At 41.5% G+C, this 14,476-nt stretch overlaps 1 protein-coding gene across 2 annotated transcripts in view; it reads right to left on the bottom strand.

The window, feature by feature from the left end:
* The window catches only part of BRINP3 (BMP/retinoic acid inducible neural specific 3), a 262,633-nt gene that overhangs the window by 67,596 nt on the left and 180,561 nt on the right, over positions 1–14,476 (bottom strand). For both annotated transcript variants that reach the window (XM_083745341.1, XM_083745342.1), the window contains exons 5-6: positions 9,184–9,289; positions 4,236–4,472 (exon numbers count right to left, since the gene is read on the bottom strand). In XM_083745341.1, coding sequence (XP_083601467.1) covers positions 4,236–4,472; positions 9,184–9,289 — 343 coding nt within the window. The remainder of the gene's footprint in view (positions 1–4,235; positions 4,473–9,183; positions 9,290–14,476) is intronic.

Here is a 14,476-nt window from a genome sequence, read left to right as displayed (position 1 = left end):
CACTAGGGGCAGCAGAGTATTCAGGAGAGGAGCAACCTTCAGATTCATGCCCTGGGTATGCTAGCATGGGAGTATCAGCCACATCTTTAAAGCTCACACTGTGAAAATGTCCAGGCCCCCATAACTACGCAGGGGGCTCTGGAATAAAGATTTCACTTTGCACATGATGGTGTGGGCACCATCAACTTGGTCTCATGAACCATGTCCAGACTTATATTTACTTTCATTCTGGGACCTTGAGGCGAAGGGAAAGCAATAAATTCTAATACCACTACTACTACCAATGTTTAGAATGTGAGCAAGTCTACACTAGTGTCAGGGACTGGTCAGAGGAGGAGGACACTGAAGAGGGGGTGGTGATGTCAGGGGCTGGCCAGAGGAGAAGTAGTGGTGGAGGGGGGGCCACTAGGTGGCGCATCGGAGGATGGCTGACAATAACATCTCTCCGACCCACACGAGGTAATTTGGAGGCTATGATGGGGGTAATTAGCCTCCTTAACCCCCCCAGGATTGTGGGGGGGATGGCCCTTGCCTGCCGTGCCCTATACCACCCCCGAATTTGTGGGGGTGGGGGCACTAGGCACAAAGCCCTCCTGTGGGATTCCGGCACTCCTCGATTCCGTCTCTGATCCGCGCCACTAGTTGCAAGAATCTTCAAAAGAAACAATTTGGACGAGATAAATTGCACATACTTCAAGGAAAAAGGGGGAGTAAAGACTGCTGACAGAAGAGATCTCTGATAACAAGAATAAAATATGAGAAGATACGTCAAGATACGGTACGGCAAATGACTGAGGGGTGAGGGGGAAAAACCTTCCTTTCCTTTTTTTATGTGATTAAACAAGAATCCCCTCCCCTAATGAGTCAGAAATGTCACTATAAGGACTTAAGCTGTGGATTTAAGGCTGTGTGGAGATAAACTTTTGAACCAAAGCAATGTTTCAAGACGAAGCTGGAAAGTTAAGAGTTTTGGAATGACGCAGTTAAAAATGCCGTCGCCATTTTGGGAGGCATTGCTGGAACTCTTGAGTCTGGGAGGAGAAAGAGAGAAATAGAGCTGTTTACATATCGTGGATTAACTCCTCAGTGGGACTTAAGAGGGACAAATGCCTAATTTATGATGGAAAGAGCAATGTTATTTACGAAGGAGATATATGGAAACCATCTGGACTTAGATTGGAAGAATGGGAAATTCACACAGGATTATTATATTTGCTTATCGGCTTAAGGAGACTAACAGAAGAGATCATAAAAGAAAAGAGAAATTATATGAACAAGATATGATGTGGAAACACCAAGATAAGACTGGATAGAATTATGAACTTTGTCTGGACTGATTGGGCCTGATTTGGACATTAACGCAGTAATAGTAAGAAGATGATTTGAATCCCCCTTTGGATCTTGTATGGGTTCCCCCAACAAAATTTAAAAATTTGGCTTTGTAATTTGGAATTTATGTGATGTGATTTAATTTGATGTGATTGGCCAGTTAATAAAAATTATTTTTTTAAAAAAGAGAAGTAGTGGTGGAGACCGCCTCCCCATCCTGACCCTTCCAGGGAGGAGGAAGAGGAAGACAGTATAGATTTACAACAATGGTTTGCGGGAAGTCACAGCTCAAAGGCAGATGAGTGGAAAAGTTGGGAAATAATGAGAGGAGGAGCAGGCAGCTGGCTGACACGTTGTTATTAGAAAGCATTCCAGACCCACCATCTCCCAGAACCCGGTGAGAGCCTTAAAAGTAGAAGAGCAAAGAGCTCAAAGACAGAGGGCACTTAGGAGCACCCATAGAGGAGATGATGAGGATGACGAATGAGAAAGTGGGAGGGAAGGAAGGGGTTGAGATCTCTCTGTAAAGATTGAAATAAAAAAGGCCTGTGAGAAACTTTTCCTTGTCTTTATACTTTCCTAGGCAACCAGTTGGGAGCTGCTGACAGCACCCTGATACTAGAAATATTGGTCATGGGTATTTTAATGTCTCCTAAGCCACATTTTGCAATGCATTCAGCCTTCCTTTTAGAGACTCACATCTTATATCATACTCTCATCATTCCACTTGAAGTTGTACATGCAGAGGAGGTCTGCAATCACAAAGTTTGTTCCTATCTACCACCAAACATAGAATTTCCATGTTTATGTGGAAGGCACACTAAGTGCTGAGAGCTATGTCTTCAGTAAAATCACTGTGATGTTAACATATATGAGAGAGTGCTAGAGGGGAAATAGTTAACTAGGTTGCACAGACAGGACACAGGGGGGTGGAGTCAGTGGGACTATAAAATCAGTTCTGGGAGGAGTTCGTTGGGAGTTGTTGGTGGGTAGTTGGTGGGTTTTAGTGGGTTGGCTGGTTGGGAAAGGCAGTTGGTAATAGAGAGACAGTAAGGGCAGTGGGTTCTTGAGTGTGGGGTGGTAGAAGAGATAGAGAAATGAAAATAAGACTAAGAAAGTAAAAAGCAATGTTTGGAATGCCATAAAGGTTTTGTTTGTGTCTGAAATAAAATACACTCTTCTTTATTAATTGAGAAGCTGACTTGAGACTGAAGTGATTTTACCAGGGAGGACCTGGTTGTTGGCAGCGGATTAGTCGTGTATGGGTCAACAGTCCGTGAGACGACCGGAGGCTCTGTACGAACGCCACAATCACATGCACCAAAGTCACCCACCAATACACTAAATATTGTGCTATTGTCCCTCCCATATTCACTTTGAGGTTTCACATTTCTTCATCCATGCCTCCTTACTGCCACCCATCTCAATCCTCAGCTACTTTCACATTTCTGACCAAGATTCTCCCCCTCTTCCTCTTTACCCCAAATGTTCTGCATAACTTCCCATCTCTCCATTTCTCATCTAATTTACTCGGTTCTTATGATCAGGCTCTGGTAATGAAAATAGTGAAGAAAATAATTTTGAAAGTATCTCTTGAAATTTGCCCGTTATTTCCCATAGTTCAAGAGTTATGTTTCCCATAGACCCCTTAATCATGTGATGTCACCAAAAACAACAACAACAACACATGTACAACAGTTTCCAGCGGTTCGTGAAGGTTCCAGAGTATGCAGAAACAAGAGACCAAGGCCAAATAAGATGCTTGCTTAATTACCATGCAGCTACATAATTGGGCTGGCCCTTTCATTAGACAAGCTGAAGCAGTTGCCTCAGACAACAGAGTCTCTCTTGTTTGCAGCCACCTACCTGCCACCGCTAGAAACTATTTCAAAATATAATTGGAAACTTAAAGGTTGAATATAAAACCTTGCACTTCAAAAAAGTTTAAAGTAGGCACTCTCCCAGGACACCTTGCCCAGAATGCCTTCCTCACAGTGGCAGAGTGTGCTTTTATGGTGCCCGGGACATGTGTGAGTGTGTGCATGAGCTGGGGAAACAGGGTGCAGGGTGCAGAGGGCAAATGGAGCTCGCTGTGTGCCAGCCCAGCCCTTGCCACCAACACACCAGCCCTGAGCTGCTTTGTGAGGCTGGAATCTGGGGAGGGCGGCGTGAGAAGGATGCAACAAAACGAGGTGGAGAGTAGGGTGATGGAGGAAGTAATGTCAGAGCCACTACTGTGCTAAAAAGGGCTAAACATTATTTACATGTAAGTGGAGGGATATGGGCATAGCTGCCAACGTTTCCCATTTTTGAAGGGAAATTCCCTTATTCCGAATAGGATTACTCACAAGAAAAGGGGAAAGTTGACAGCTATGGATATGGGAGAAGAGGTGTGGGAGCGGCAGAGCTATCTGCCTCAGGTAGCGCTTTTGTCTTGCTCCGGTCCAGGTTACATATCTTGTTTTTCCATAATTAAGTACAAGCTTGAGGGGGCTGATTCTTATTGGGAAGGCAAAACAGAGGAAGACTTTCCTCTCCCACTGCAACCGGAATTACATACCCAGTACCATGGCTAGGAGCCTGGGGTGTGGGACAGTCCCTACTGATGTCTAATTTGATCCTAAGGCCATGCCAAATCAGATCAGATTGTGGAAGGTCTGGGATCCACCAAAAATGAATCCAGGATAAGCTAAGACATAGGACGTCTCGCCCTGCCCAGAGTTTGCTGTGTTGCCACATCTGACTGCCAGTGAGTATAATCCACTCTGTGCACCACTGTTGCCCAAAATTCATTGCCATGACTGGGAATTTGCAGATGTGCGATAGCTGCTATGGCAAACAGAAGCATTCTCGTGAAATCACAGAGTATTCATTGACACAGTTGAAATACTTTAAATGTTCCACACCTGAGTCTTCGAACTCGCTATTGTAAGTATTCCAGGTCTCGCTGATGCGAAGCAGGTTCTCTTCCATAGCTTGAATATCCATATATGGACAGTTGCATTCTGGGAATTTGGGCCCACACTGACACCAACAGTCGTTGTCCTTGCAGATAAATTCCCCTTCTGAGTTGCAAGCAATATAGCTCAGAGCTGCTTGCACAAACCGCTCCTGCAAGTAGTCAGGAAGGATGAGCTGAAGACCTTGGGGGGGGGGGGGAGGAAGAAGAAGACAGAATCCATCTTACTAAACAGGATGTTTTCCTCAAAGCTATTGACAACATCCTTTCTCTAATCAATATGGATATAAAGCAGTCTTTCAAAAGTATCTACAGAAATTATTAGTCCATGCATGCTGAATAATCATTTGTGACATACAGACAGGGCCAGATTTAGGTCTGATGAGCCCTAAGCTACTGAAGGTAATGGGGACCTTTATATGTCCAGCTGTCCTTTGTCAACATCAAATTGTCGCTGTTTTTTGTGTTGAATATATGCTATGTGGTCATTTATGGACCTAATAGGTATCTAAACCCATTTGAACATAACAAAATATGTCTTTTATCAAATTAATTGTTGAACTGAAATTCAACAATTAAGAAATATATTAATAGTGAAATACAATTAAGAAGAAATTGCTGTTTTAGGGGTTCTTTTTCAAAGTCTGGAACAGATTAATCTGTTTTGCATTACTTTCTATGGGAAAACGTGCCTTGGTTTTGGAACGCTTTGGTTTTGGAACAGGCTTCCAGAACAGATTAAATTTGAGAACTAAGGTACCACTGTATATAGAAATGAGCAAACCAGTGATATTTTAGGGAGCAGGCTAGCAACCGGGGCCCATTACTTACATCATAGGAGCCTATGCAACACAAAACACTGTTGTTGTATGTAGGTTTTATTTTATTTGTTTTTTATCTTATATTTTGGGAAAGTATATCCAGTTTTGTTTTCCCTTAAAAGGGAGTGGGGCCCTAAGCTATAGCTCATTTAGCTTATATGTAAATCCGGCACTGCATACGAATAACCTGATGGGGAGGGGGAAACTGGCTGTGTGGAGGTGATTCTGAACTGCCTCAGGTGACCAGGCAGGTGGGGCAATGAAATCTTTATAAAAGAAGCTTTATTAATATCCAATGAATGTTTAAGAGCAGTGCACTATTGCCGATGTATCTAACATTCAATATGCTTTTATTCTCCTTTTCAAAGAGATGCTTTTGAAATCAACAAACCTTGTCTGCCAAGACGGGGAATGCCAGGTTGTCTTAACTTTATGTATTTCTCAAATCAATGAAAGATTCATGTTTCAGGTCGCAGTAACCTGAAATGTACCCACGTTGGTATTATTGATCTAGCTACTATAGCCCTATGCCCACATTACTCAGGTATGGGGCAATCCCATGTTCACCCGGGAGCCAGTGAATGCCATGTTCACACTTCCAGCCATTCCTTGGCCATTACACCCCCTTTCTTCAAAACCATGAGTTCCACACAGTTGTATGTAACAAAACTCCAAAGCATACGCTCACGCTTGCATCTAAGGGCTTTGTGCCAACAGAAAACCTGCACAAATGGGAATCCCAATCACTCAAGAGCCCTTTCATTTGAGAAGGAATTCACAGCTCAGAATCACTTTGCAGACATTGCTGAACACAGTGCAAAATTATCAAAGGAAGGGGGTGCAATATTGGGGGTGGGGCTGAAAGCAAGGCCCGACTCCCCAGGAAACATGGCATTGCCCTACACAAAAGTAACACAGGATTACATTTCAGCACCTGCGAAAACACTTGTTCAGGATGAAATGAAGGTGTGCAAAGAGCCCTTTGTTATCCTACGGCCCTTGTTTATAGCTTGGTTTCACTTTAGATTAACCCCTTATGTTAAATGAAGATACCTTCATATATCTATATATCTATGTCTATGTCTATGTCTATGTCTATGTCTATGTCTATATCTATCATCATCATCATCTATCACAGCATGGCAGCTGCTTCCCCCTGCTGCTATGTCACAAGATTGAGGAATATGTAGGAATAGCAATAAATTTGACAATGAGTGAATGTTGTTGATAATGGCCGTGACTACAGCAACACAAATATGTGGATAGGGCATTCTGCTTCCCAGTGGGGTGTTGATAGTATAGGAAAGACCCACACAACTGGTGGCATCTACACCAGTGTGAAATATTTACATGTCTACATGTGTTTCACAAATCAATCCAGGTAACTGGTTGTTGTTTTTTTATCAGACAGCTGGAGTGCTTTCCTTTTGTGAAAACTATCAAAAAATGAAGGTTTGTGCTATCTGGAATTGCTGAGCCTAGGTCTCTCTGCTTTGCTGTGTTTTGATGCATGGGCCTTTGCACCAGGATTACTCTCTTGATCACGGCAGTCAAGAAACATTTGCAGGCAGCAATGCACAGGAAGCAATGCAAACTAAATAGGGAAGAAATCAATTCAGTCAAGGATATATTCTATATTAGCAGGTATCATCCTTCCAGCTCATCACATCTAGTCCTTTCTAATATAATGCAGGTGTTTACAAATGACTGGGAGCCAAATTCTTTGAGCCAGTTCCATCAAAGTACTTGGCCTTTAAGCTGCTTTAGTTCCATTCAGTTATATCTGTTGTCTCCCTCTTCATCTAGGTTGTAGGGTTAATGGGGTTCAGGGTGGAGGAGGAAGGCAATAGCACCCCTATGCCCTATATGTATTTTCCGTTGTGAATGCAACCCCTTTTCTCTGTGTCTCCTTATGATATTCAAAGTATATGGTGTTGTCCTCCTGGGATGGTACCACTTCAAAATACAAAAGGGAGGATCACAAAAAAAACCTTGATGTGGAAGGCCAGCAAGCCAGAGAGAATACTATTATTTCGTTTGTTTATTTGCTTAGCACTTCAAAACTGCTTAATATTAAATCCCTAAGAGATATGCACAAAATAACATAAAAACATAACATAACAACAAAATAATGTAACAGAAATAACATAAAAACTAACAATACAAGAGTATATCAAAAAAAGAAGAAAACAACGTTATATAATCTGGAAGAGGTAAAATCAGGAATTCGGGGGAAAACAAAGTCTGATCTTATGGATCAGGAAAGTCTTCACAAGACATGTAATGAAAATATTTTAAAAGTCTGAAAACCACATGGCTCCTGTTCATAACAAAACCACAGCTGAGGCTGTGCTCCCCTCTCTCTCTCAACTTCACTTGCCATCTGTAAAGGTAATTTTTTTGTGGGGGAGCATAGTAAACTTGGGACTCTGTGTTATCCTTTACTCACCAAGGCAACATTGACTATGAAATGGTTTTAAAAGGCAGTTCTGTGTGCCACAATTTTTCTGCAGGAATCGAATGGCATGTATCAAAACAGGTCTGTGATTGATGTAACAACCAATTTCCTAAGCATTTTACTGACAAATATTATGTCGAGCGCAGGGAGAGCAGCTTCCGAACGGCAAATAATTTCCATAAACACAGTGGAGATATGAGCCCCAATGAAAATGACAGGATCATCTATCAAACTGTTATATGCCCCAAAATATCAGGCGTACAATGTGATATTCAAGATAGGCTGTCCTATTATGTGAGAAGTGGAAGGGGAGGGTGGATGTTGAGCTTATACGTCAATTCAGTGGGAAGATAATTCTCACCGCCTGTCCCAAGAGCCAAAAAGTGTTATTTTCAGGCAGCCCACATTCCAAACCAGCAAAGGTTTCAGCACCAGGAACAGCTCCATTTGGATGATGGTGGCAGAGGCTGCTTTCAGGAGAAAGCCTTACACCATCCAAAGCTTTCACAGAAGGACCCCAAGCAGATGCGAAATTTTGTGGGAAGCTAAAAGAATTTCAAGAAGCTTAGCAAAAAATATCTGAGTTTTAAAAATCATCTCTGTAGCTGTAACCAAGGAAGAACGTACTGAAAAAGAGAAGGCAAACAACCAGAGCTTTTGTTTCACATTTCCCATTGCTATTTTCTTCCCGTGATCCTATAAGTGTTTTAGCTTGATCTGTGTCTGTTTCCCCTTCCTTGAGATTATATGGTTATTTTAGCTTGATGGTAGCTGGTAGCACAAGGATGAGTACCTCTATCACCTACAGGTGAACACAACATCATTTAGCTCACTATTAAGTGGTTGACTTGCCAGCAGTTGCCACTGACAACATAATTATAGAACTGTAGAGTTGGAAGGGACCCTGAGGATCATCTGGTCCAACCTCCTGCAATGCAAACATATGCAGCTGTCCCATATGGGGATCAAACCTGCAACCTTCGCGTTATCAGCACCATGCTCTAGCCAACTGAGCTATCCTAGCTCTAGGATTATATAGGAAGGAAACTACCCCACTGTTCAAAGGGGATAGAGAGAGAGAGAGAGAGAGAGAGAGAGAGAGAGAGAGAGAGAGATAAATGATAGATGATAAATAGATAGAAGATGATAGATAGATAGATAGATGATAGATAGATAGATAGATAGATAGATGATGATAGATGATAGATGATAGATGATAGATGATAGATAGATAGATAGATGATATAGACAGATAGATGATAGATGATAGATGATAGATAGATAGATATAGATAGATCAGTTGCCCTTCCACTATTGCTCTTGGCCCTGCCCACACCAACATGTGGCCCTCAGAAGGTTGTTGGTAAAGGAATGTGGCCCTTCGGATCCCCAAACCTGATTGACACTAGCTCTAACCCAAGGAGTCCCACAAGTTTCACAGGCCTGGCTTTTCCAATGTGGCAAAAAATACACATAAACACATACTCACTCTCCACTCACTAGTTTAAGATCAGTGGAATGTATTGCTCAGGAAGAAGTTTTCAAAAAATAAAATAAAATGACAAATCCCTATAAACATCTTCCTACAAGAAATTAACAAAATTCCACCCACGTACCTTGCAACTGAATCTTATTTTCCGGACTCTGTACCAGAACAGAACTGACAGAATCTAGGTTGTCATAGTTACTGCAGCCAAGAGGACCAGTCCGGGTTTCTGTTACCTAGTGAGTAAGGGAATGGAAAACCATTTGCTGTATTATACAGAACAAGCTAAGTTTCCTTTTAAAAACACCTGGCACAGTGCAGCAATAGAATTCATTTTCATATATACAAGCGGTGTGACATTTTTACCTGGAAATATGCTTCTTTTAAGCAGCCCCTTTCACAGCCTTATTTGCCATATCAGATCACCGTGTTTTATAGAGATTAAATTCAATGGTAATTTTAGCAAAATCTTGGGAATTGCATTTTTGTATGGGCTGTGTGAAAACCTACCCCCTCCCCAAACCCTCCACATGATATTCAGGGGTGGTGTAACAGGGAATAATTTCATTACATATTTGCTGGGGGTTGGGGCGTAGAATTCGACAGTCTGGTTGAAAGAATGGCCTCAGAAAACTACTCAACTACCCTTCTGAGATTTTTCAACTTGGTTAATACAGTATGAAAACATATTATTGGTTCCAATTGGTGGGTAAAGGGAGCAATGGGCTAAGAGAGGAGGACTAGATGAACTTGGGGCAGACTATACCTAAGCCAACATTTACTGGACAGCTCAGTCGGTTAGAGTGTGGTGCTAATAACACCAAGGTTGCAGGTTCAATCCCTGTAAGGAACAGCTACAGTTTCCAGGAATCTTTAGGGGGAGCCATAATGGTTAAAGTAGTAAAAATGTGCTTTAAATGAATGATGTGGATGCAACCAGTATTTGGCCTAGGTCACTTAGAAGGTTTCAACGCTCAGTGGTGATTTGAACCCTGGTCTCCCAGTGCAAGATCAACACTTTAATCACTACACCACACTGGCTCAGTATATTGAACAATAATAAAACTAAATCCACAGTTGTATTCCATTTTTTTCATACTACTCGCAGGCAACAAAACAGGCAAAGTCACTTCGCTGAATATTTGGGTTGGGTGAAATTATCCAGTTCAGGAGGAGTTTGAAAAAAATTTTTTTGGGGGGGGGGGGGCGATTTATCTGATTTTTTCCATGAGAAATTTTTACTTACTTCTAAATTATTGTGTTTCATGCTTTTTCAAGAGTTGATGTTTTACTTTGAAATTTATAAATATTTTAAACAACATGATCAAAGTAAAGCAACCAAAGCTCAGCATTTATTTATTTATTTATTTTTAAAACCATTTAATTTCAGTGAGGAATGTTTTAAGCATGTATAAAAACTTTTCACTCAAATCAATGGGACTGCCAATTGTTCAGTTTGGGCTGGATTATACCATTGGATTTTAAATCTGCAAGATTTAACATAATCTACAAATGTTAAATAAACAAATTTAAACAGGCTGGATTTAAATTTGCTTAATTAGTCTTAGTTCCCACAAAAATCAATGGGACTTAAATTAAGCCACGACTAATTTGTCCTGCTGATTTCTAGAATACATAAATTCAGAGGGTTTGCAGTATAATTCTACACATGTCGGCTCAGAAGTAACTGCTACTAAATTCAGAGGCACAATCTCAAAAGACACAAGGGGAAATGGATGCATGTTTAATGATGATCCCCTGGATCCCTTCATTTTACTATCTGCTAAGTCTTAAGAGTGTATTAAATCCATATTTTGATGTAATCATGAAAGCTATACAAATACAGACCAACCTCAGTTCTTGGCAATGATATCAATCAGTGACTGCTACAGTGGCCTGAAAGCTGGGAAGACAAATGACTCCAGTTCAAATTTTTTACCCTCCCTTATCCATTATGGTCAACAGGGTGTCCCATGAGATACAATGCAATTTCATTTGATACCAATAACAGTTTTAGAATTGCTAATTACTGAAATGGCTAAGTATACCACAAAGCCTAAGAGTTTGGTCAATGTGAAAATCTGTTTCCAGTATGAATTTTCCCCTTGACAAAACTACAAAATGAATGTTTGTATATTTCAAAACAGAATTTGCATCCCCTGGTGACTCTATTACTGTAAGACCTACAGTTTGAATTTTGAGAACTGTCTTTATTATAACATTTATTATCTTGAAACCAGTAATAGAGCTTCAGCTGTGTGTGCTTGTGTGTATGGACAGTAGCTTAAGCAATACAGAATGATTCTTGCAACATCTATGTTTCAGGCATGGAATTCAAGTTTCGGGTTCAAAATGTGTTCATTTATTGCTTTTGAGAGTCTTTGCAGAAACCAAAGAACACCCTCACACAACGTTCAACATCAAATCAATATTTCAGATTGTGCAAGTTAAGCATTATAAAGCACTTTGTACAATTGAATGTCTGATGAAATCACTTCCAAACGCAAACAAATTCTGATCATATAGTCCACACATTTGTTTCTGCAAACTTTCATGCTGCGAAAACTGGTCTTAAGAATCCCAGCTTGAATTTATCTTGAATGTTCATTGACAACCTAAGCAGGAGGCCCTGTAATATATGCAATGAGTCAGAGGGAGTTTTCCTGAGATGCAATGTCCATCTAAAAAGAAAGGAATTTCATTCTTCCCAGATATTGTAGAGTCGAATATGGGAAGGAAAACTAATGTCTAATGTCCAGCCTCACCTCCCTGCATGCTGCTCTTTTTGATTGTCCTGGAAGTTCCAAAATGCAAAACAAAGCAATGCAAAAAACTACTTAGAAGAAGAATGGCAAAATTGGCACTACAAACAGGTGCTTGTGATAGATGGTTTTTCAAGCATTCTACCTTCAGGGCACTATCTCAATTTGCATACTGAGGAATGCCCAGAAATTTGCCCTGGAACCACAACATGTTGCAAAGAATTCTGAGCACAGCAGAGAGGGGGGGAAGAGTACTTTACTTCTTTCATGTGTTTCTTCTCATTTGTCATTGCAGAACCCCAAGTAAGCTTTGGAAGAATGCCAGGCTTTCCTGAACACACTTTGAAAATCACTGCACTAGATAAACCAACCCTGTGACAATAGATGTTAGACAATAGTTATACTGTACTGCCCAGTTAAGCAAAATTAATCCTCTTCTGCAAATATAAGGCTAGATTTTTGGCATCTGGGCATGCGCAGAAGTGATTTCTGGTGTTGCGCTGCGCTAGTCTGGCCCACAGACGATCTTCGTGGGAGTGATCCAGCCCATGGCCGATAAACCTTGCCAACCCCTGTCCTATAGCATGGCTGTGAGATTGGAAGTATTTACTTTAGTTTTTAACTAACCACAGTTTGTCATAATATCCAAACCAGTAAGTGTGGTGAGTTTTAATTATGGTTTATATTTGAATGAGCCAGGATTAGAAATCACAGTTTGAAGTTGGCTTGCTTGGGCAAACCATGATTAAAACTAACTACAACCTATCCTAGTTCAGACATGACAATAAACCGTAGTTGACAATGAGAAAAAATGTTCATGGCTGATGGAAGAGGGCAGGATTCTACAAATCGAAAACTTATTCATGTACTATTAAAACGTAGTTTATTATGTCCAAACATGATGTCTGATTTTACTTGTACATCTTATGCCACAATAAATCTACTAGACTTTAAGGTGCTACAAAAGTATCTGTTGAGTTATCCCCTGCTGCCTGTTGCAAATAAGCATTACAAATCAAAAACGAAAATAGAATTTAAAAGCAAAACTGGAGTGCAGCAGAATTTGGTCGATAAGGACCTCCTACTGTCAGCTGGAGAAAAGCAGCAGTTGTGGTCAGACTTTATGAGGTGTATTTATCACCAATGGGATGTGGTCTGGTTATTTGATATTTGCAATGGTTTTAGGGATTGGTTGTAGATCATAGAATCATAGAATCATAGAGTTGGAAGAGACCACAGATGTGAGCAGTTTGGCAGTGAGTTTGCAGAGAGGGGCTGACTCAGGTGGTGGATAAGGCATTGGGTTGGATCCCTAGTCAAGGTGGACAGGGGTGTGTCTTGGGAGCCCCACCTCCACTCCAAGGAATCAGGGGATTCCATTAAAGGGATCCAGAGGGAGATCTTTGGTCTAGACGCCAAGACAGGTGCCTGATCGGTCAAAGCACTCCCAAAATGGTGACCTTGGAAGGGTAACTTTGATTTGATGTATGTCATAGGGTGATCTTTAACCTTGGTTAACCCTGCCAATAATCAGCCAGCAGACAGGCTCATTGGTACAGGATACACACCCAATGCCTGCACCAAAACCAGCTAACATCTGTTATCAATGCACTAGTAGCCTGTTTAGCCCCAGAAATGGTTGTCCTGTGTTTATTGCAACTTCCCAAGCCCTTACCCCTGGCCCATGGCTTCACTGCATCTGGATTTGCAATGCTATGGTATTCCCAGTAGTGATGTATGGAAGTGAGAGCTGGACCATAAAGAACGCTGATTGCTGAAGAATTGATGCTTTTGAATTATGGTGCTGGAGGAGACTCTTGAGAGTCCCATGGACTACAAGAAGAACAAACCTCTCCTTTCTTAAAGAAATCAGCCCTGAGTGCTCCCCGGAAGGACAGATTGTGAAGTTGAGGCTCCAATACTTTGGCCACCTCATGAGAAGAGAAGACTCCATGAAAAAGACCCTGATGTTGGGAAAGATGGCGGGCACAAGGAGAAGGGGACAACAGAGGACGATATGGTTGGACAGTGTTCTTGAAGCTACCAGCATGAGTTTGACCAAACTGCGGGAGGCAGTGGAAGACAGGAGTGCCTGGCGTGCTCTGGTCCATGGGGTAATGAAGAGTCGGACACGACTAAATGACTAAACAACAACACTTTGACAAAGTAAACGGCATTTCCGTGCGCTGCTCTGGTTTCACCAGAAGCAGCTTGGTCATGCTGGCCACATGACCCGGAAAAACTGTCTGCGGACAAACGTCGGCTCCCTCGGCCAGTAAAGCGAGATGAGTGCTGCAACCCCAGAGTCATTCGCGACTGGACTTAACAGCCAGGGGTCTTTTACCTTTACCTTTTTAGTTTGACAAAGTAGGTCTATTCCAATTTACAACTACCTCTTGCAGCAAAAAACCCCCCATATGAACAGCTTAGTAGGATCAGACCAAAGATGAGTCTAAAACAGTGCTCAGTTTCCAACAGAGAGTGGACAGTCAAATAGATGTCTCTAGAAACAGAGGTGCTCAATATTTTTGTTCTCCAGCTTTGCAACTTCCCAGAGACCTTTGCCTGACCATTACTAGAAAAAGACTGCTACAGTAACTGGATCTTTGTTCTGACCCAGTCCTTAGCATTTCTCCCTTTTTCAAGAGTCATCTACCTTTA

Source organism: Podarcis gaigeae (genome assembly GCF_964106915.1).
Source record: "Podarcis gaigeae genome assembly, chromosome: 6".
Classification (NCBI taxonomy): domain Eukaryota; kingdom Metazoa; phylum Chordata; class Lepidosauria; order Squamata; family Lacertidae; genus Podarcis; species Podarcis gaigeae.
Note: the sequence above shows the minus strand (reverse complement) of the source record. Positions and strands in the feature narration are given on the sequence as shown.